The sequence below is a fragment of the Falco rusticolus genome, chromosome Z (genome assembly GCF_015220075.1).
Source record: "Falco rusticolus isolate bFalRus1 chromosome Z, bFalRus1.pri, whole genome shotgun sequence".
Taxonomy (NCBI): domain Eukaryota; kingdom Metazoa; phylum Chordata; class Aves; order Falconiformes; family Falconidae; genus Falco; species Falco rusticolus.
The window spans coordinates 62678358-62702382 of NC_051210.1; the positions used below are offsets into that span (position 1 = coordinate 62678358).

A 24025-nucleotide genomic window follows, 5' to 3' on the forward strand; every position below is an offset into this window, starting at 1 on the left:
TCAAAATATGCAAAGCATTCTATGGAAAAAACATGATTGGAAGAGAACTGTAAAGAATTATTTGAAATAAAGATTTTAATACAAAGAGGAAAACCATCTTTTAAGTGACAAGCTCAAAATCTTACTTGTGAAAAAGAAATTCCCCCCTTCCTCAGAGAAAGACCAGGTACTTACCTTACCACTGTAGATCTCAAAAAACGTTGCATATACTTCAAGTTCTAACTTCTTATAGCTTGGTTTCTTCAGCATCAAAAAGACATCTCGAGCTATGAACACATTTCCAGAATAAAAAGATACCTCATTATGTGTTTTTATTTAGTGAAGACCCCTCAACGCATAACAGCCTATGTAACAGCATCTCTCATACTTTTCAAGTATAACACATAGGGTCAGTCAACCAAGTTTAAGCTGCCACACTACAACAGATGATGCAGAAAACCTCAAAATTATACACTTGATTAATCATCCATTTATTTTACTGTGTAAGGACACATCTAGGAACTACTTTTAATCTTACCAAAGCTCCACTGTAATGCAAAATATGTAGACCTTTATGTTTGTATGACAGAGCAGAAAATTTCTTGATCTCAACTAATTGCAAAATCCAATAGACCAATAGAGTCTCACCTGCGAGTGCATATATTCCTTTAGAACAATCTTGGTTCCTTCCTGAAAAGTCACCACCCATAGTCTAGATTTAAGCAACAACAACAGATCAAAAATACGCTACAAAAATCACAGAACTATAACTTCAGTATTTTTTACTTATTAGAACTTAAGTATATCATTGACTTGATTTTGGCTGGGATAGAGTTAATTTTCTTCTTAATAGCTGGTACAGCACTGTGTTTTGGAATTGGGATGAGAATAAAGTTGATAAACACACAGATGTTTTAGTTGTTGATAAGTACTGTGAACTCTAAATCAAGGACTTCTCAAGTTTCCCATGCGCTGCCCATGAGCAGGTGCACGAGCTGGGAGGGAGCACAGCTCAAAACTGGCCCAAACTAGCTGAAGGAATATTCCATATCATAGAACATCATGCCCAGTATATTACTGGGGGTGAGCTGGCCAGCATCTGTCCATCACTGCTTAGGGACTGGCTGGGCATCAGTCAGCAGGAGTGGGTGGTGAGCCATTGTATTGTGCATCACGTGTTTTCTCTGGGGTTTATTCCCCTCTCTTACTATAATTTAAAAAAAAAGACAGGAATAATTATTATTAACAAATTTCATTATTAAAACTGTTCTTATCTCAACAAGTAAGTTTTACCTTTTTCCAATCCTCCTCCCCATCTCAGCCAGGGGGCTGGGGGGAGAGTTGGGGGAGTGCAGGGCATGAGTAAGTGACTGCATGATACTGAGTTGCCAGCTGGGGTTAAACTACAACCATTATATATAAAAAGTGTATTGCTGACATGTATAAGAAATACTTACATGGGTCTTTCCACTGCCTGTTTGCCCATATGCAAAACAGGTGGCCATTCCCCCTTCAAATACCGTCTCCACTAATGGTAGAGCTGTAAACCTTAAATGCAAAAAACAGTACCTAAGAAACTGAGTTTCTTTAAGGGGCCACTACCACAAGTTTGCAACCTTGATGCTTCAGAAATGTAAACTCTGGACCTCCTTTAAAATGCAGAAGGCATACCCGTTCAAACTAGTGCTTTTTTGAACTAGCATTCAAACTAGTGTGTTTTTTAATATTAACAAAAAGTTTCAACCCAGCACTGCAGCTCATGGATTAAAAAATATTTAAAATTACAACTTAACCAAAAAAAACAATTACAAAAGTTACTTTCTCCCTTAAACTGAAGAATGTTTTTCAGTACAAAGTAAGCAATTTTAGTATGTTGGAGAAAACTGGAGTAACTTGCCACATTATCATTTTCTCCACTGTGATCCCACAGTTCTGGTGAGAGCAGATGACAATAACTATCTTGCTCTTACTTGTGCTGCTGCAGAAGGCCTTGAAGCAGATTGCCCTTCAAGTAATAATCATTATTGTGCCATATAAGGGAGAAGGAGAAAGCCTGTACTGCTACACAGACCAGAGATTTACTTTTTTAGTATGAATACAATCATTTTTCAGTATTTTCCATTTTTGTCATGAATTTATTAATTAACTAATAAAAATTGTCTGGAGAAAACTCAGTACAAAAATACAGCAACACTGTATGCCAAAAACAACCCTCATATTTAAACACTATGCTCAGAAAGACAAATAACAGGAAGGAGGAAGATTAGAACTGATTGTCGAGCGGGAAAACTTGCAAGAGGCACATATCACCAGCTGCTTTGCTCCCCTGCAGCTCTTCAGTGTTGAGAAAGGAAATATGTTATCAGTAGACAACCATTTGAAACAGAAATCTCCAAGGGCACAGCTTTGCTGTTTGTAAGTCTTCTTTTGTTGGTGTAAACAACTATACAGATTTTCATTTTGCTACCCTTCTCCTGCTAATTGTATCAAGCATTAAGACAGAAGTTTTAATTTTCAAGGGCTTTTAATAATTTTTACCATGAATTTTCTGTTATCCACCAACAGGATGTTAGCATCCAACATCAGGACATGATCCTAACTTTCACCTCCTAGTTGCTGTATTTAAGACAAGAATTAAGATATTTCTGTCACTACTCATTAAGGCTACGAGAAGCACGTTCCAAGCATAAAGAAAATGATCTTCATCAAATTAACGTTGAATATCAACATTCCTTGCAAAAAGTTCCAAAGTATTTAAACATACCAATATTACAAGCTGTAGTCGTGTCTAACCTTGCCTGCTACTGTGGTCTACTCCACTGAGTGACTTGTACAAGGTAAACAGCTACTTCTGAACACATTTTTAAAGGCACTATGGGTATTATTCTGTGCCAGCTGTGGAAGTGACAGGAAGCATAAAGGAGAAAACAGGGATCCAAATACATTGAGGCTGGAAACAGATGTGTCTGTTGCCTTTGTTTTTTAAATCAGAAAGATTTAGCATTTTGAGCAAGATAACCTAGCTCCATACACCTCCATGTTACATCAGCCACACTTCTTTCGGTATCCCAGTTAGCTCAAGTACCTCAGCAATACACCAATATAACCTGTCTTGCCTTCCTTGTACTCTTTCCCTATGCTGTCCTGATTTGTGTCTATCTCTTAATTATCTTGTATACAAACTGCAAGCTCTTTGGAGCCTGGGCTGTCCATTTCTTCAAGTTTCCTGAAGACCAAAAGCCATGACTCAGGTTCCTCAGGTGCTGCACACACATAGTAAGACAATAACCCTGAGGCAAATGGAGAGCCATGAAGCTGTTCAAATATTCTGTAGCTGAGGAGGCAGGCAATACACAAAAGAGCCTGGAAACCAGCAGGGCTTGGTGGCAGACAGAGCAGGACTGAGGTCAATGGAGGTGAAAATGACACTGCAGGTGAAGAGTTCATGATAAAAGAGTTAAACCAAAAGTGAACAGGCAAAGAATGGAGATAGCAATACACATATCTGGTAACAGAGAACAGGAGTAAAGACAATGACCAAAGTAAGCCCACAGTTATTGGAGATACAGGAGAAAAAAGATTCACCAAAAAAAGCATATACACATACCTGTAAACCATTTCATTAGAAGCTGTGTCATCAAAGGCATAGTCAAAACGAAAAGTTTGGTTTTCTAGGTACCTTGTTAAATCCACCTTTTGTTTTGGTTCATGTACCATCACAACATCTTTACTAGGAATTGTTATTACGTCAAGGTCTTTCAACGAAGTTTCTATAAAATAAGTGAAATACATATCTAACTAGCAACACTTTTTTTTTTTTTTTTTTTACATTTTTTCACTGTTTACACTCTTGTAACATCTCAGATAACACAGCTCCTCCAAGTAACAACACTGCAATGGATCTGGGCTTCTGATGCCTAGGTAGTATTCTGCTAAGTAAGAGATCTCATTTTGGAAGTCTAGTCGTCCTATCCTACCAACTGTTAGAAATTAAAGAGTTTGTACAAAGCTGGTTAGAAAAACTGAGATCATTAATTGCAGCACTATCATTGTAGCTTGTTATGTATTCTATAATAACACTTTCCATGGATATCAGTCCTTTTTCCTGGGGACTTCTATATTGTTTTACAGATTACTGCCATAACCTTTGAGTTTTCATAAATAACCTCTCTACCAGAGAAACGCTGAAAGCCCTATACTGCTTGGACTGACAAACCTGAAAATACAAAGAAAATAATATCCTTAAAATAATCTGCTTTATTTCAAAATTTTATCATTGTATTTTCCCCTAAATCCTGAATGTTAGTCATATGCTCACATCTTTCAAGAAGAAAAAAAAATCCTTTCATTCTACACAGACATTTTCATTTGTGTATTCCTACCGCAACCTGAAGTATACATCTTTTATATAAAATTTCTTCAAAGTAAAACCCTTTCTAAAAACTACCTTGTAAGCAGAAAAAGCTGAAAATGCTAAGGATCTTGCCTATCACTGGGAATGAACAAAAGCAGTCTCAATGTGATTTGAACAATGAGATCCCTGGTTATAATTACCACACAGCACTACAATTTATTGCTAATTGTTGTATGAGATATGAATCAGCAAAACAGAACCCAGTGAACCATGATATGCACAAAAATAAAGATCTTTTGTATGTACAGTCAGGATCACTAACGTGCCCTACTTGCATTTCTATGTAAAATTTAAGGCATGCAGCTCAAGAATTTGATGTGAATCAGATAGACATCTTTTCACTGGTTAATATACTGATCAAACAGTACAATTGTTACCATTGCAAGACGTTACACACCAACAGAAATATGCACTCAAGTAACTATATAATCAATTTTTCAGCTGCACTGCAATGAAATAAAAAGCAATCATTCTGCAGTGACCACAGAGAAGAAGTAAGGTACAGTGATGAAAAGAGATGTATGACAGTAAATTCTTTGCAGAAAAGCTTTTTAGTTTTAGTCAAAAACTGATTTTTCTTAAATAATTGTTTGGAATAAGACATTTACCTGCTCCCAGCTATTTGTTATGACAACCTGTATTCCTTGTTGATGAAAATTTGTAACAGTGTCTCTGAAACGCACTATGCATTTCTCAATTATAAATATACATCACTGAAATAAAACCTTAAAGTGTCAATCAGAACACCTACTTCCTGCAAAGTCAATCCACAAAATGATTCGTGCTGAGAACACCTGAAGATTTTAGTGTTTGTGAGACTGACAAAAACTATTTTTCTTCTTCAGGGGGTTACACATTAGTATCATTGATTCTTTTATAATCTTGTATTTTAAAACATGGCATGAGAAATACTGTTTCTTATTAAGTGTGTATTTTCAGAATATTCTATCACGTGGGTATTAGATTATCTCCATGGTTCATCCGCTGCATAGATTTCATCAATAGAATTCATTAATATAATTCATTCATCTAAATAAGCCATTAATCTAATGGCATATTCTTTAAAATGTAAAGTAACTTTGGTGCCAATCTCATTTTTACTTAAGACACTCATCTTCCTACAAACTCCTCTGAACTATGTTTTTCAATAGCTCTAAACCATTAACACCCAAGACATGTAACTTTCACAAAATACTCATGCCCCATGATAACCTGCTCTCATTTACTGCAATTTCACTTTGTTCATCTTCAGCACAGGTAGATGGTGACATTTCCCCCAAATGTATCAGGTTTCTAAGTCATATTTTATTAAAGATAACCTTCAATGTTGAAACAGAGATTCAACTGCTACTGGACCTGCATGTTGAACATCTTTATTAATAGGTCATGCAAAACAGTTTCAGTTAACCAATTTCTGAGATTGTGCATTCCTTGCAGATCACCAAAAGAAAAAAAAATCAGGGAATAAGAAATAGTAAAAGTCAAAAAGAAGAAAAAAGTGAAGTAGTGGAAGCAGCGATGTGGAGGCAAAAAAATACGCTATATACTAACTAACTATAAGCTAAAACTAACTATATACTGGTATCAACGTGTTTTTCCTTTCCCATACATACTCCCATTTTCCTCTGGACATGCTCCAGATAATCCTCAATGTGTAGTTCTGACAGTACAAAAATAATAAATGCATCCCATGTTGTTTCAGAGTCAGAGCGATGCTCTTTGAGTCCTTTAGCTAAACAAACCATAATAGAAAGAGAAGGAAAGAAACTTCCTTCAAAATGAAAGTCAGCTTAAGTGCTGGATTCAAACAGACTGCAATCCAGAAGCATTTGCATTCTTAACTTCCCACTGAAAGTAAAAAATTTAATGGGAAGATTGGGATCTAACTGGAGTTGAAAACCTGAACTTTTTTTTTTTAATAAAGACTCCAGGTTGATGAGCAGGAAGGAAGAATAAAAGTTGTGATACTAATCATGTATTTAAAAAGTCATTAGGGAGTCATTCCAGTGCCTAACAGTTTTTTAGTGGTATTTCATGTGCCCTAGAGTATCTTGCCCAGCCCTGAGCACCAATACCAGGGGATAAAAGTCTCCAGTTTGTCTGTAATGCACTAGCTTTGAAAGCATGTCTTGGATGCCTCTGGGCACCTATCATGTTGTAAGACATTAGTATTTAAGCACCTGAATTGCTCCCTTAATGTCTGAACAAGACTACTTCAAAGTATAAAAATATTTGTACATAAAGTGTGTGTGAAAGTTTTTAACAGGTAGCGCTCTGCTCAGGAGATCACTTAAGGATAGTTTAAAAGAATGGTGATCCTAAACATAATATAAGAATACTGAAGAAATTACAGTAGAATTAATTCCCAGATCAACCAAATGCATCCTAGATTACCATAGATGGAAAAAAAAATGCAGTCGCTCTGTGCCTGAGCTCCCAATCCATCAAATGGTGACAGTTAAACTACTTTTCTCCCCATCTTTATCCTGGTTATGATGAGTCTATGAATTCTATGGATCCATCACGTATTGTCTAGTGTAACTGTTTCGCCTTTGATCTAGATCTTTTTAACAGAAGCAGTATTACTAACAGAAAATAGCTTTTCAGAGAAAAAAAAAAATCAGCAAAATCTTCAATAGACATACCTTTTTTATTGAGTGGTCGTTTCCGTACACACACACATATCCTGTGTTCATCAACCTGCAAAGGAAATGGTCTTTCAGTGAACTGCACCCCAATTCCAGTTATGTAATATTTTATTTTACTTCTGTTCTTGAATTAATTAACCAATCATTTAAGCAAAGAGAATTTTCCAAGGCCATGAGTCAAAAAGCCCCCTGTGTCTGCACAATAGCCAAGAACCTGACACTGAGAACCATACATTAACAAAACTCCCTGCAGACAGTGTAGAGTACAAGACTGAAATATTGGAATACTGCAAGCAAATCCAGCTCTAACAGGGTATACACCACAGAGAATTTGTCACAATCTCTGAGATCTGATAATCCCCATCATTTAAGGGTTCTGCTTCTCTGACTTCTCTGCAAACCAAAGGTCTTCATCAGCTTCAAAGATCAAACATTAATCTTTATACTCAGCAGGGTTTTCCAGAGAAGCTTAATGGTTTTGTGTGCACATCCCCTGGCGTCTCAGGAAAATTTACAATACAGAGTCTGAGTGACTACTTAGTATACATTGGTATTATTTTAAAGTAAAAAGATATTTAAATGGCATAACATAATTAACAGTAATTTAGTAACCTAGGGCTTACAACACCTACTAATGTTAATATAATCAAATTACTGAAAAAATAAACCCAAGTTATAACAGATACTCATATATATTAATAAACTACTTATTTTTGTATTTACAGACAGAAGTATACATTGAAAAAACTGAAAACAGCAAAACCACAGAAAGATTAAAATTTTCCATGTTGCTGGGTTACTTACAGGATCTGCAGTTGTCAGTGGTCTATAATCCAAACTTCCCCTGAAATCTCTTATCATACACATAATTTCATAATTTGGGTTTGTAGCATCAACTTCCTACGGAAGTAAGCAACAGAACTTCTAATACACTGTTTTCCCTAAAATGTACTAATTTCAGTATCTTCTGTATTTATCTAAAAGAAAAATATACATTAACTGAAATATTTCTGAAATTTTGGGAGAAAAAATAGTGTCTCAAATCCAAGTTGAACGCCTTTTTCCATTCTGTTGCAGCTAATTTACTGATGATACAGCAAACCAATTACATGCTTTCCATTTTATGGTTCTGGTTGGCATTTAACAGAAAATAATTTTTAATTGAGGCCTCATTAACAGCCTATTCAAGAAAGAAAAATTACTTCCACCTTCGCCAGAATCTTCACACTAAAGACACACCTCCAATCAACTGCACAGCACCAGACACCATACACAGTCAACACTTAGGCTAATTAAAGTAAGGCAGTCCAACAGATGAGTGGGTAACACTCCATTACGCAGGTACAACACACCCCCCAGGGGACCAGTGCAGGCACCCCAGCTGCTCTAAACACAACCCTGAATTCAAGTCAGTTAAAGGAGCTTGATCCTACTACTGGTCCCCAGCTAACTGCTACAATGCACTGCAAACTCATTTAACAGTCCTAGAGCCCCCTAAAAAGCAGAAGCAATCCCAAGGATACACAGGACACTACATCCAGGGTCAGAAGACCTTGCACCCCTAAACCTGGAGCCATCAGTATCAGAGCAAATGGACACCTTAAGAGGCCATGCATGGAGCCCCTCCAAGTCCTGCTAGGCCTGAGCCTTCTGTGAGCTGAGCTGGTGCTCTGCAGAATAAACAAAATGTCCTTCCTGTCACTTCTCCCTGCAGTTGTCAGTTTTTACACCATTTCAGGACATGCTGCTGATGCCATATGTAGCCAGCTCTGGTGCTCAGACCTTAAGTTTTTCACGGCTCCCCTCAAATGATATAAAACTCTAAATCACAGCTGGTTGTGGAACAGCATAGGCACTCTCAGAAAGCACTGCACTGGGGTTAACAAGCTGGAAGGGCACCAGCTCATGACTCCACACCTGTGACACAGCCAATCCTCACCACAGATAAAACTGTCCTGGTAATCAGAAGCTGAATGTACTGTGATGTTGTTCACCCCAATGACAGTGAACTAAAAACTGCTGACAGTTAAGTCCACACAAAAAACCACTGCTGAAACATTTCCTTCTAACATTTAGAAGAAGCATTGCTTTTTTATGGAAAAAGTGTTTGAATATTCTTCAAACCATGTTTAAAGGTCTTGGCCACCTGAAGACAGTGCTTGGCTAATTATTGCTGCATTTCACAGCAGCAACAACAACAACAGAATACACAAAGCAACACAAAGCACAGGTACATACAGATCACCAAAAAAACCAGAGCTTCCTGGAGCTAAGACTCATATCCAAAGACAGTTTTCACAAAAGAAAAAGAACCTTTTAGGTGTAATACCACAAAGTATTTTAATAGATAAAGCAAAAAAAAATGTTTGTTCCTCACACATAAAGACACAGTAATGTTTTGTATTTGAGTAAATGGATGGAGATTAGAGAGTATGAATTCACAGGTGATTTTAGGTCAGCTTCAAAACATCAATAAACCATGAAGTAGATTGCCTGAATTATTGACATGGTGGTGGTACTTCTCATGTCAGTAGCGGGTTGGTACTATCTGTTCAGAGACTAACACATACACATAGGGCCACCAACAAGATTACACTACTAGTTTTGCCAAACCTTTCACACCACTGTGACAGGAATTAATTTAATATTAAGAGATTTTTTCTCACAGGATTATCAACTTCATTTCTTTTATACAAGTTTCTAACAACTTGCTGCCAAGCTCCTTGCATGATGCAAAGCTAAATTATAAATGCGTATACTGGGTTAAAGAAAAAAAAAGTTAAAAATCACTGTTCAAATTGATCTACAAAGCATCAAAGATCATAAAGAACAATTTATCATTATGTTGTAATACTTCCTGTAGAATAACAGAGCTATCTAAAAGCCAAAGGTCTGATTATCTTCAACAATATATTTTCCCTAAGAAATGGCTCTCATCAGCACTCGACCTTTAAAGACCACGTGGCAAGACAAGCAATTGTAAGCAATTATTTCTGTTGAAAGAAAAAGAGGGGGAAAACTGTCTAAAGTAATAGCTATGACAGCAATGCAACCAAGCACCAAAATTATTCATCAAACTTGTATACAGCATGAAAACATTTAATTTCAAGATTACTGAACTTCGTAAAAATTACTAAGGACTGAAAAAAGCACAATGATTTTGCAAATTTCTCTTGCTGACATACGTTTTCCATTCTAACTAAAAATACTAACCTGAGCTTTTTTTTCTCGGAGTTCCTGCTGCTGTAACCTTCTTTTTTCACGTTTCTCTTGCAGCTTTTCAACCTCTTTTACACAATTTGATTTTCTGCGTGCTTAAAGAAAATGATATAATTTTAGAGTATTGTGTTGCATGTATTTAGTATTTACAATGTAACATTTCAATTATATATTGTCAATAATTAGAATGCATTTAAGTCAACTCAAGCAGATCAGTATTAGTACTGAATAGTTATGGTAATTTAATTTCTAAAATTCATAAAATCATTTAGAAAAAAAAATTATGGGAATGGGACAGTAATTACATGACCAAAAAAATGTAAGTACAATGACCCTCAAAAAAAATATTTGGAGGGATACATGTGATCTCTTGGTTCGAATTAAATGAAAGTCTAGGCAAATTAAAAAAACCAGCACTGCCGTAGTTTAAAAAAGATCAAGGAAAACTAAATTCCAAATACTAGCACAACTGTGACAAAAGTGAACACTTGTTTAGTGACAGCTCCTTGAGGAAGCCCACAGACAACTGCACATGTAGACAGACCCTCTGTCATTTATGGACAACAACATAATCCAAGAGAATGTACATGTAATGCCCAGAATGAATGAATCCTTGATACATGGTTTACATACAAAGGGGTCCAAATTCCTTTTTTGTAGCTTGAACTGGAGATAAATCTGGAAAACCAGGCAAACCACCATTCTGTTGAGAGGAGGAAGGCTGCTCAGGAAGCTGACTAGGTCGTGCACGTACAGAACCAACCACTGCAAAGGAAAAGAACAAAGCTCATCTGGACATAGAAGAGTTAACATTTCTACTCAATTCTGAACCACTTAGTTATGAGGACATAAAACAAGGCCCCTTTCCAGACACAACAATTTATTAGGGGTGAGGGGGAGCCATCCATGTAGAACATCTATTAATAAAGACGTTTGGTATGCAGCCTTTTTCATAAACCAACACAACATAATTGAGTACTAACACTGCACATGCATATTTTCAAACACTCTACTGCAGAATTAATACAATTCATTATGTGCACAGAATGAAGGGTGTACTGGGAGATAAGTAGTCCTGAAGCTTGAAGTGCTGAAATTTTACTTATATTGTGATTATACCCAAAAACCGAGTGACAAAAGAAGCCTCACTCTGTTCCACGTTCTCTAGATGTTACAAAATGGTACCACCCCATTGAGCCAACGATCTCTGAAGGAGCAAAGGCATAGAAATGAAAGGCAGCAAAGTGCAGCTCTACCTGTGAGTGGAAGTAACAAACTTCTTTGACACTATACTGGGATACAGATATAATCAATATGTCTAAACGTATGCATTGATTCTACTTGTGCTAAGGATACCAATTTCTGAAGATGTAGTAATGTCTGTTCCCAGTGAAAGCAGTGGGAGTGGTGAGCATGCAAGCCTCTTTGGCAGAGCTGAATGCTTTAAATTGTTTCTCAAAGAGCTGCTTCAAGCACCTCTGCTTCAGTTGACCCATTTTCTACACACACTCCTAAGAGTCTGCCAGAACAGCAACAGAAGTGAAGGTATCAGTTTTGATTAGCAGCCAGAGATGACACTCCAAACAAAGGCCAGGTCACTCTACAACATGAAGACAACTATGGAAACAGGTATTCAATGGGACAGCCAAGATAAATGCCCAAATCCTTCCAAATATGGTAGGAGATCTAGTTTAGAGCACAAATTGACTACACAAGACAAGTGTGCTGAGAAAAGCTTAATCACAAAGCCAACAAAGAACAAATACTTAGGTCAAATCTCAATAGTAAGAAGCATAGGACATACTAAAATACAGGTTACAGGGTTATTCCATACCCAACAGACCATTTACTGCAAATGACATCATGTATGGATGTGATGAGAGTCCATCAGTGAGGTGTACCAAATCTAAATCATTAGTTTGAAAAAATTATCCCCTCCTCATAAGATTTTTGATTTGTTTAACATCCCCAGAGCCAAATGGCAGAAGGGCGCAAGTGGTCTCAATCATGCACCAAAAAACTCTGAACACTTGCAAAGATATGCAAGCCCACTTGTTTTTCAAGTTTAAACAGATGGACCGGAACCTATCCTGAACTAATGACATTAGATTAATGTTTGGAAGAATAACCACCACTATCATCAGTACAAGTCAGTTAAGCCTAAAGCAGGAAAGCAAATTAAAACAATAAGCGGTAACTATTCCTTCTCATGTTATAAACACATCACATCTGCATTCATCCCATACATACTTTTCACCTATGTTCCCCTGGTATTTCAGCAAAAAATCTACAAAAAATGCTGTTAATTGTAGAGCGAGAAATAACCTGTAGGGCTTAAGTACTCTTTGAATGAATGTTTACACACAGACTATCACAAAACTAAATTAAAAATTCTCATGTTTTCAATATTTAAGTACACTACTTAGTGTATATTGAACACTCAATTAAGCTGAAGCAAATTAAGGATGCTTTAACTTGGAAGAGTCCACACATGATTTAACGTAGCACAGCACCTTCAGTTCATTCAGCTTAACCTTCCTAACGCTATACTGCTTAAACTTGCATACAAATACTGTTCATACAGTATGAATTCCTAAATATACATAGGAGTTACTCTAAGAAAGATGTACCGTGTCTTTTACATGTCACACACATACATATCAAATGAGACATGCAGAATTACTGAGGAATGTTAGATGAGCAGGAAGTTAAAAAGTTTCCACATTTTTTACTTCTTTGAAATGGAAATAAGTAACATTTACCTTTGTTGTCTCTGGCAGTGTTCTCATTCTTAACAGCTCCTGCAGTTCGTCGAACCTACAGAGAAAGCAATCTCTGTTATTTAATCACCATATTATTGAAAACACAACCCGCACCCCCACCCACTGCTTTCCAGTGAATGCAAACAACATCAGCAGTACAGAGTTGATGGCTGCTAAATCCCCCCCTGAAGAGCCCAGGGCGAAGACTGCTTGAACTATACGTACTGTTTCAAAACCTCCAAAACCTTTTCTATATTTTTCCTTGACATACAATTAGTTATATAAATATTAGTTCCCGACACCCTCTCTGCCCAACCTGTTCTTAGAAAAAATTTTGGAACTCCTATTAACCACAGGAAAAAGAAAGGAACAGAGTTATTGAAAGCTCCACAGACACAAAAGTTAAAGTTAAAAATTGAGGCATAACTACATGTATACGAGTACTGTAAGTTTAACATGAACATGTTGTATAGAAATTACCAACCTTCATTCTGGTTACTCTGATTGATGTATTAGCTGGAAGTGATTCAACATCTTCATCAGGTGCAAGACCTGGGTTAAGTGAAAATATACTATCCAACTCGATCTGTATAAAAGAGTATAAAACACATTTGTTTGATTCCTAAAACAATATTCACCCAGTCCATGTCTCTTGTTATGTTTGGGACTAAACAGTAAATACATTTAGTGTTTTTACACCATCATTTGTTAATTCTAAAACCTGAATAATCTTGTTTTATATACAATAGAACCAGTGCAAGCTTTGGTCTTTGTATTAGTTGCAAATACACCCTTCAAAAAAGGGATTAATTAAAAAATGACCAATAAGTAATTTTTTAAAGTAATTAAATGAAAACAGCAGCAAATTACCACAGTAATACTAGCTACTTCTAAATATGACATTCTGTGACATAAAAAGAAAGCAATCTCAATTATTTGAAATTTCCTTTACAGTGCAAAAGAAACAGAGGAATTACAACCACCCAAAAAATAAAAGCATAGTTGAAACCATGTCACATTTATCACGCCTTTTTTTTTTTTTCTTTTAAGTGATCCTTATTCAAAATCCTGTTAAGATTTAAGGGCAGAGGAACAGGATCTTAAAAATAACTGGCTTCAGATCTATTGAAACCTGGTTTCCTAAAAAACTTAAATAGCTTTGATGTCCACAGACTATCATTTCCTCTGGCTGGACCTTTCAAAGACCGCACTACTGTATGGATTCTTCATGTCCAGAGGGATGAGCTCAGCTGATGAGATCACCAGGACTTTCTGACAACTTTTCTTTTACTTGTGTTTTCACAAAAACCAGTGAAATATTATTTCTGAGACGCTTCTCAAAATCTCAGCTGAAACTGGCTAACATGGTCCAAAATTTAAAGGAAGAGAGGACAGCAAAGTGTTACGAAGACACGGTTTCTCAGGAAAAGCAAGGCTAGAAAATTGCCAAAAATAAATAAGCAAACAAAGCAGCAGTTCAAGTCCTCAATAATATAAACACAAAAAGATTTCTAATCTAGCTTTCTCACTAGTTTCCTGTCTGAACTGCAAGTCATTCTCCCCCTCAAAAATTTTATTTTTCTACTTGTAAAAAGGGCATAACAAGGTGAGCCTTTGTCATCTGGTTCAAAATCAGTAGATTAAAAAAACTATTTAAAAGCTATGACACAGAGATCAGGAAGTCTAATTTAATACAACAGAAACAAGCATTTGCCCAATAGATCCAAGACAAAACAGACTTTAACCAAAGAATCAAGTAAATTAAGGCCTGTATCTTGTTTTTGTCTCCAGTCCAAACTCCAAACTAATATTCATGTATATTACACATCGCTTAAAAGAGAACCAAGTTCTAAAATAATTAAGTTTACCTCTTTGCCTTTAGTATCTCCATTTTCAATCCATTCAACAGTTACGCTTTCACTATCTTCATTTAGAGATGTTACCATGGCTTGGTGAATTCGGCCTAGAAAGCAAACACAAATGATCATTTATTAACTGGTGGAAGAATTTTCCAGAAGTTATTTTCATCCCTCGACTGAGAGGTGCAGAGAGAGGCAGGAAGAAGAGGATCAAAAATAAGGTGATAAATAGAACATGATTCCTGGCCACACAGTGTGAAGACCTGATCCACCAGTGATGGCTCTAAGGGACAATCAGCATACAAGTGAAAAGCTCAATGAACAGAAAACTGGGTGGTAATTTAACCAAAAACACCACATGAAAGCCACACCACTCAGACTGTCTTTTCTTGAGAGAAGAAAACTCAACACCATGAGCCTCCCACAGGCACTAAAATCTCCTGAGATGTGCTCCACAAAGGCTCATCTGTCCCCCTTCTAGGCTGATACAACATCACGTGTCCCAACATGGGAGTAAAGCCTGCTGAAACTGTATTCTGATATCTGTTTCTTATGGGCATCCAATCAGTCAGTAATTCAACTAAAATTAAACTGCCTGCAACACTAATACAAATCATCATTTCAAAACCAGCTGCTTACACAGACTGCTGAACTGGAGACAAGGTGCCACTGCTTTGATTTCTCCACTGAAAGACTCAAAGTCAATGTCCTGGTTTCAGCTGCAATAGTTACTTTTCTTCTTAGTAGCTGGTACAGTGCTGTGGTTTTGGATTTCATATGAGAATAATGTTCCAGTTGGGTTTTACTCCTCTCTCTTTTTGTTACCTCCCTTTTCATTATTACTATTACTACCACCATTGTTATTTATTATCGTATTTTACTTTATTTCAAGTTATTAAACTCTTATCTCAACCCACAGGTTTTACCTTTTTTCTGATACTTCTCCCCATCCCACCAGGTACAATAAAACAAGTAAACTTTCAGTATGAATATGGATTTTTCTTCTTAAGTATGTAGAGTACCACAACTTTTTTATGTCCTATTTCCTATGCACACTAGCAAGGAGCACTTGGAAGAGCACAACAGCCATGCACTGACACAAAAGGATCAAAGACCCAGGTGTCACATTGATTTCATATCTGTGCTGTGCCCTGAGTACCAAGAACAGGGGTTTCTAAAGAACAACAGCCCAATGGAACTGCTCCTGCAACACCCTCCTTTAACAAGCCACAGCATGGACAAGCCACCTCTCACTCCACCCGCCCTGACCCACCTGCCAGGTGCCCAGGAGCCATGTGCAGCTCCCAAAGCACAAGCGACTGTCCTGGAGCAGGCCGTGTATATGTCGCAGCGCTTGCTAGGGGCAAGCCACAGCAAGGTTCCTTACACATCTGTCCTGGTCTGTCTCCCCCACCCTGCACCTGTCTTCTTCTGTAAAGCGCACAGCCTCCATAAATCCATTCCAGTTTTCTCCTCCACTGATTGTTTCAAACTTCTGTTTTAGCCATTTCAATCATAATTTCCAAAGTTCATGTTTTTATACAGTCTAAGCCTCTTAGGACCTGCTGAGGGACAGAAAGGAAAAAAACCTTGACCAATATCCTGGACTACCTCACCTAACAGCACAAGTAACAAATGTATACTCTTTATTTTATTGAAAAGGCTGCTCAACATTCACATCTAGTTAAAATAAAGCAAGACAACAGACTATGGGGAAGTCATGAACAGTAACGGCAAATCTATGTACTCTAACATAACATGCAGGGGAAGAGACTAACTGAATTAGTTAACTGGAAAAGCCTAGCACTCTAGAGACTCGCAAGGCAGGCAGCAGCCCTGGGCACCACTACTTTCATATCTGCAGCATTCACCTCCCCAGCAACATACAGTACATATACATTTTACAACCTCTACACTTGTCCTTGCTCAAAGCGTAAGATTCACCCCATCACTAAAGAAGGTTAATCCTCCCCCTTTGCTTCACTTTGCTTCCTTCTTCTAGCATTTGCTGCCTTTTATTTCCCTCACCCATGTTTTGTCTGAACAAACTCTTCCATTCATGCTTCCTGAGCACAATTTTCACAGGCGCCCCAGCTGTATTTGCCACTCAGGTGCTGCCAGATGAGCAGGCAGGGACCACACCTGTGCCCTCCCCTCCCTGCATGGATGCTTCTCCCTTTCCCCTCACCCCAAAGGACATTGTCCAGGCATGCATCCTGCCCTCAGGACCCTGCTGAATTCTGCTGGTTGCAGGGCTGAAGCAGACTCACCAAGCACAATGCTTTTGCACCGTATTTCCTTGGACAAGCATTTTTGTCCAAGTTTTCTTTGTGCAAGATCCTAAGTACACCTCTCCATTGTTTTTTCCACTTTGAATAGCCTCTAGGGACTTAATTTCGTGCAAGAACACCCTGTTGTAGAACTGTTTCAATTAGCTATCTGGTCCATCAGCAAAATAGCAACAGAAGCCACTGTCCTTTCTGCAGAGTGCTGCTCCCACCACTTCCACAAACAGCATGCTGGAACCACAAGGACACAAAAACTGTGGGAACTGAAGACTCCTCAAGCTTACGTTGATATAATCTTCTGCTATTCTTTTAAGGCTTGGCCCAGCTATCTGCAGGATCAAGAGAATAATTATATATGAAAAGGTCTAACTTAAGCAAAACATTCTGAACAATATTATGATAATACTTTGTTACTGCATTTTATAAATTTTGAAGAAAAGCACTATTCACAGCTGAAACTTGTGACACTGTATTAGTCACAGAGCCACCACGCAAGTCCTCTTACCTGCTCCTCTGTTACTTTTGACAGAGTACAAATAATAATTTAAAAAGGTTTAACCTTTGCCATAACAAGTCCAAGAAGATCAAAGCAGGCTGATGGATCAATAGAAAACACTGAACACTCTCACAAACACAGTAAGCCAGCATGCTGTAACAAAAGAATCACAATAGACCTTCCATCTCTGTGCCAGATTTCATCTGTTTCCTGGCCAAGAAAGTCAGGACTGAATTTAAAAAAAAAAACACTTAATTTTTGTTAGTAGTGGCTTTTATGCCCACCTTCCGAATATGCTCAACTTAGATAGAAAATGTGTACTATAATGTTTAAACTGGCAATGTACCCATACAACTTGTTTGTAAAATTTCTTTGTTACTAAAACTTTTACATGTTATTGAAGAGCCAGAAAGCACATTTACATCTTTACAATTGCCTCTTGCTCTCTGCAAACAGTATTCCATTATAGTTTTCTAGTACACAGCTGAATACAGCAGCTGGGAAATTCAGGAATGCCAGCAACCAATTAGGCTGGCATAAACCTCGTCTAGCATATAAAGCAAGACCAAGCTGCAAATCCTAAAGCATAAGAGCCAAATCAATCTGTAGAGAGTGGCTGAAGGCAACATCCTTGATTTGTGGTGCATTTTCTAAGGCTGGTATCAAAATGCGAAATGCAAATATGTATACGTAAACACAAATGTGCATTATGGCAAACTGAAAAATGAACAAGTGATTCAAGAAAGACTTTTCACACACATCTCGAAAACAAAAGTAGACTCATAGTGCTCATACACTGACTCTTCACTCAGCATGTCTTTAATTTCTAGCGCCTCTCCTCACATGATCAGAATTCACATCAGAGGCAAAACTTTTTCTGAGAAGTTGTTCCATTGCTGTAGAGCTCAAAAGTAATGTAGAAGTTATTTCAGAAGGTTATTATTTGTATAAATATGTTCTGTCACACAGTGTGTGGCATCTGGCTTATCTCTACTGACTAGAGCATGCAGAAAATATTGCTCCAAATACAGTAATTCAACAGGAACGTATGTTAAGCCAACACTTTACAATTACCTTAAACACACATACGTTATAATGTTCTCATCCTAATCAATACAAGAACATAAATTTCTCCATTCCCGCTTCCTAGTCATCTGATGAACATTTGTCAAACAGAAGAAAGCAACTATAAACATCTGCAGAAATATCAAATAAATCCCCTCTATTGCAAGAGTCCTTTAGGGTAGCTATGGGTGCAGAAAAAGCTTCAAGCGGCAGCAGCAAAAGCAAATAATCAAGGCTAAATCAAACAATTTAACTAACTCTCAACCTAGGTTGATCACATATACCAAGTTGTATTTGGGTCCATACCTCTAAGCAAACTGAACTTTTTCTATCAGCAAAACTTCTCTAAACCACCACAATTCTGAAGCAGTGATATATGACAGTACTAAAGCCACGGCCTTTTCACCTTCCTAATACTTTTCAGAAACCTAAGTTAGCAATGTTAAATATGGGTGGTTGTTTTCTAAATTACAGTCCGGGCTACAGCACTGGCTGACATGTGACTCAAACCCCTTGGCGCTCTCCCAGGTGACTCAAGAAATAAGGCTAGAAGACAATCTCAGCCTTCCCCACCCTTTGACATGATTGAAGTGCACTGGCCCTAAAAGCCACTGTGCTCACACATCTCATGCAACAGTTCTGTGAAGTATCTTTTGAGCCATAATAATGAAAAATTTAAGCACAGGCTCTGATCAGGTTATGGAGAAGAAAGGCTCACAACTTCCACTATGACCTTCTCATTCCTCCCCCAAAACCAGTATAGCGGGACTCTGCCCGGCAGCATCATGCTATGACCATCACACAGTTGTTTAAGCCTTGTTGGCTCAAACCCAGGCAATTATTTTTAGCGGGGCTAGGCTACTGCAATGTTAATGGGCCTGACATTCAGTATAGGAAACTTACTGCTTGTGTTACATTCTCTGAACTTACCACTTCTTTAGAAGCCCACATCTGTTATATTAGTTCAGGCAGTGGTCTGTCAGCTGAGCACTTTAGCTTTTCTGTATGCCTCAACAGTAGATGTTGCATAGTGCAAAAATACACTACAACTTAACATCTGCTACAGAGGCTTGCTGTGGATGACCACTGCAACACAAGCTACCCATCCCTTCAAAGATTGTAACAGGCATTTGTGAAATAGCCATAATTTTCCTAATCATGTTTATGAGGAACTAGCATGAACATTATCTCATCTAGAGACATCTGGATAGGATTGACCTTCACCCTCTGCCACTTGGTCTTCAAAAATTAAAACTGCAAAACTTCACTTTCTTTCAAAAATAATACAATGCCCTAGTTACATATACAAAAGAAACACATTTAGGAGAAACATGAGGCTGCAAATTCAGAAGCAGCATTTGCCAAAATTAGTATGGTCCAGAAAACTGCCTCCTGTGCTATGGGGTCCAGACCTGGCAAGTCTGGTGGATGGGTCTTCCCACTCTTCACAGAGCCCAGGAAGGTGAAAAATAATCCTCTCCTCACCAAACAATGCCTACACCAAACTTGAGGGGAAAAATCCCATAGAAAAAGAGAATTCCAGGCTCAGTATCTCCAGTGATGTCAATTGTGATGACATCCCTATTCAGGCAATCAGGGCTTGTCATGGTCCTGCTTGCACTACACAGACAGCCCTGCTGCTGATCTCCCAAAGAAAAACCAGCAGATGTTTCTTTCTCCACAATACTAAACATACTTAATTTTCTTTTGTTCCAAAGTGTAATTTATCCACAAACAAGCAGCCTTTTGTTCTCTTTTGTATCTACCACGGGTACATATTATTTTTGTTTTACTTAATCATATAGATTTGTTCTGGTTTTGCCAGCTTTTCTTATTGTCTTACCTGTTACCTTATAGTGTTATCACACTGCCAAATGGGTCACTAAACACGCACAGCACCTGATATATATTTTATTAAGAGCTTTCTTTAGAAATGTATTTAGTTAAAATTATATGGGTTTTTAATATTTATTTATTTTTGTGAATGATCCCTAGCTACCAACTCATTTTGTTTTATCCTCTAAATTACCACGGCAATACCCAAGTCCTTCAAGTTATTACCCAAATCAAGTTTCCCATGTCTGCCTGTATATTTCAGGTTTGAACTAAAATCCAACTTAATCCACTCTTCCCCCATCTAGAAAGGTACCAATTTCAGGAAAAAAAACCCCACACATCTAAGATATGTATCCAATTTCTGTGTAAAAAAAAAAAAAAAAATCACAGACAGTGCTTTAGAAAAACAAAGTTCACAGATCTTACTGGCAGGCCACTAACAAATGAGATGGGGGGGTGAGGTGGGGCGGAACAACACAGACAGCACTGTTGTCATGGTTTTTGCTTCTCTAATGATTGTTAAATCTGCAATCTCTTCACATTGTGATTCATTTTTTTTTTCTGCTGACCTTTCATTTTGCAAACCAATCTCTAAAATTTCCCTTTACATTCAAAACAAGTTTTCTGTGGTTTCCCCAGTTAGGGGAATACTGGATTTTTACTTCCCTTCAAGGCAGGTCCAGTTTCTTTTGGGAGTGGGGAGCTAGTACTCTTTTAAGCGTATTTCAAAGGGCATTATTTTACATTAGTGAGCTCCTCCTAAAACATCTTCCCTTTATTTGCTTTCAGAAGCTACAGTGACAGTGAAATCAATGGCAGTCATCCCACAGGCTTCAAAAAAGGTTGTCAAGAGCATCTCACCACCATAGCATTCAGAAGCTACAGCTACATATTGCCTCTGGAGGCATCAGTGTCAGAGCAAGATAGGGGACTTGTTTCTGAAGTGGCTCAATTCATAAATAAGTGTCACATCATGATGGCCAACAGATGCACTGACATACAGGTATTTATCCGCAAGTTATCTCAGATGTACCATGCCAGTCATCCTACCATTTTTAAGAGTGGGTAAATTTTGCACATTACCTTGGTCACAGAAAGATACTTCAAAGGAAGCACCTGTCTACATCTAATACACAGCACCATTAAGTCCCCTAGTTCAATAAACTGAATACATTTCACCTTTATGTTACTTCAGGTGACACAGAAGTTATTAAGCACCACCTGAGAGGCTAGGTATAATATAGCGTCCGGCCAACACTGACCACTATTTGATTGCAGGACTGAACTGCAGTATAGGATACAAGAAAGACAAGCTGCATGAAGCTTGTTGGCTGCTTGTTTCCTGCCTCCTGACAAAACCATCCTAACTTCAATGCCTTTGACCTCCAGATCTTCCTTCTCTTAGAAAGATCTGCTTATTCTTTAGCAAGCTCCAGAACCCTGGAAAGAGAAAATACGAAGACTTTCCAGAAAATCCCAGCAGAACCCCACCCTGGTTTAGCAGGCTTCACAGATCTCACCAAGGCCAAGAACAGATGACATATTCCCACTCAAATTGAAGACCTGAGGTCATGACTGACCTGCCATTAATTCAGTGAACTTCTCATGTCAGTTCTCTCCTACCAGACAAATCTGAAGAGCTAGCACCCTAAACCTGTCACACATGCCTCCTTTATTCATGTATATTTCTAGACAGCACCATGCATCCTCCCGCCAGGAGATACTTACCAAAATGAGAAACACTGGATCCCCCACAGAAATAACTCATGGGCATTATCAGCAAGCATTCTTGTTACATTTTAATCATAAAGAGCATCTGATACAATAACATCAAGCTTTCTATCAAGTGATGGAAGTGTTCAAAGACATTTCTGTCCGGGCACGCTGCCGTGCCGTTTATTCAGAGCCCAGCTTGTACACCAGAGCAAACAAGTTTTTGCTTTACACTGTAGGCCTTTCCTCCTTCCATCACCCAATCCTCCGGGCAAGGCCTTCCCATCTCTCGGCCAAGGGCTCCTCGGGCTCCCCTTCCCACCCACGCCCCTCTCCCCCCCCCCCCCCGATCCCCTCATGATGCCCATCCACGGCCACGCCGCCCGCACGTCTCGCCGCCCACCTCCCCCGCTACCCCCCGGCCACGAGCGCCCCCCCCATCCCCGCTGCACCCCCCCGGCCTCCCGCCCCACCTCAGCCCCCGCCCCCCCCCCCCCCATCCCCGCTGCACCCTCCCGGCCTCCCGCCCCACCTCAGCCCCCGCCCCCCCCCCCCCCCATCCCTGCTGCACCCTCCCGGCCTCCCGCCCCACCTCAGCCCCCCGCCTTGCCGCCACCGCCCCCCCCCCCCATCCCTGCTGCACCTTCCCGGCCTCCCGCCCCACCTCAGCCCCCCGCCTTGCCGCCGGCGCCGCACCCCCCACCCCGCCGCGCTACCGCAGCCTCTCTGTCCCCCGCGGCGGCGGCCGCCGCCGCTCGCCCCGCGCAACCGCCCTGCGCCGCCAAGCGCCAGCGCTCCCCTGACAACGGCAGCGCGCGCCAGGCCCGGCCACTCCCCGGCCCCGCGTACACAATGGGCCCCGCGCGCAGCCCCTCCCTGCCCCCCGCAGGCCGCGCACCGGGGCGGCAGCGGCGCCCGGCCAGGGCTCCAAGACGACAGGCCGAGCCGGCCCCTGCCGCCGCCATACTAACCATCGCTGCGCTTGATCTCCACGTTGACGCCTATCCGGATCTTGCCGAAGTCGGCCGTTGCCATCGCTTTATGAGGCAGCCGAGGAAACCAGAAGCACTGCAGGCCGGATGCACCGGGGACGAGAAAAGCGCGTACCGCTGTGGTAGCACCGACCGCGGCGGCTCTGTGAGGGAGCGAGGGAGGGAGGGAAGGAGGGAGGGAGGGAAGGAGGGAGGGAAGGAGGGAGGTACTCAACGGGGAAAAAGTGGTGAGATAGAGACGGCGCCGGCCGAATATAAAAGGTGCTGGGCGCTTCTGCGCTTGCGCGGCGTGGCGTCACGGAAGGACCCACTGACGGTGGAGTCGGGTGTAGAGGTGCTGCCGCCGCGGCCTTCGGTAGCCGCTCGCTGTCCCCTCTTCCCCCTTCTCCCCCTCCTTCTGCTGCTGCTGCCTCGGTGGAAGGGGGCGCGCGGCCCTGCCGGGTCCCCCCAAGCCGCGCCTGCCGTTATGGGGCGCCCGGCGTCCCCTCCCGGCGGTCTTGGGGCGCCCCACCTCGGCCTCGCCCCCCCGCTGCGCCGTGGCGCCTTGGCTCCTCCCTCGCCACCGCCCAGCGCGGCACCTTGGCGGGGCTGGCGCAAGATGGGTGCCCCCGCTGCCCTGAGGAGGGCGGCCCGCGGGAAGCCAGGCTCCGGGTCGCGGTGCCGCACCTCCGCGCTCGGCTGGCCCCGGGCCCGGGACGCGAGACGCTTGTCACAGACGCGGGCCGCCTGTGCCAGCCTCAGCCTCTTCGACCTG

The 24025-nt window shown here is 40.2% G+C and overlaps 1 protein-coding gene across 4 annotated transcripts in view; it reads right to left on the minus strand.

Annotated features, from left to right (window-relative positions):
* The window catches only part of KIF2A (kinesin family member 2A), a 42126-nt gene extending 18390 nt beyond the window's left edge, over positions 1-23736 (minus strand). The window contains exons 1-13 of one of the 4 annotated variants that reach the window (XM_037373987.1): positions 23469-23478; positions 23251-23436; positions 14891-14985; positions 13507-13608; positions 13023-13077; positions 10894-11025; positions 10255-10355; positions 7846-7941; positions 7039-7093; positions 3587-3749; positions 1437-1527; positions 628-691; positions 175-266 (exon numbers count right to left, since the gene is read on the minus strand). In XM_037373987.1, the coding sequence (XP_037229884.1) occupies positions 175-266; positions 628-691; positions 1437-1527; positions 3587-3749; positions 7039-7093; positions 7846-7941; positions 10255-10355; positions 10894-11025; positions 13023-13077; positions 13507-13608; positions 14891-14985; positions 23251-23314 (1110 nt within the window). In that variant the 5' untranslated portion in view covers positions 23315-23436; positions 23469-23478. Of the gene's footprint in view, positions 1-174; positions 267-627; positions 692-1436; positions 1528-3586; positions 3750-7038; positions 7094-7845; positions 7942-10254; positions 10356-10893; positions 11026-13022; positions 13078-13506; positions 13609-14890; positions 14986-23250 lie in introns of all 4 variants that reach the window. The other 3 variants (XM_037373983.1, XM_037373985.1, XM_037373984.1) reach the window with 3 other exon arrangements.
* Positions 23737-24025: the final 289 nt, after the last annotated feature.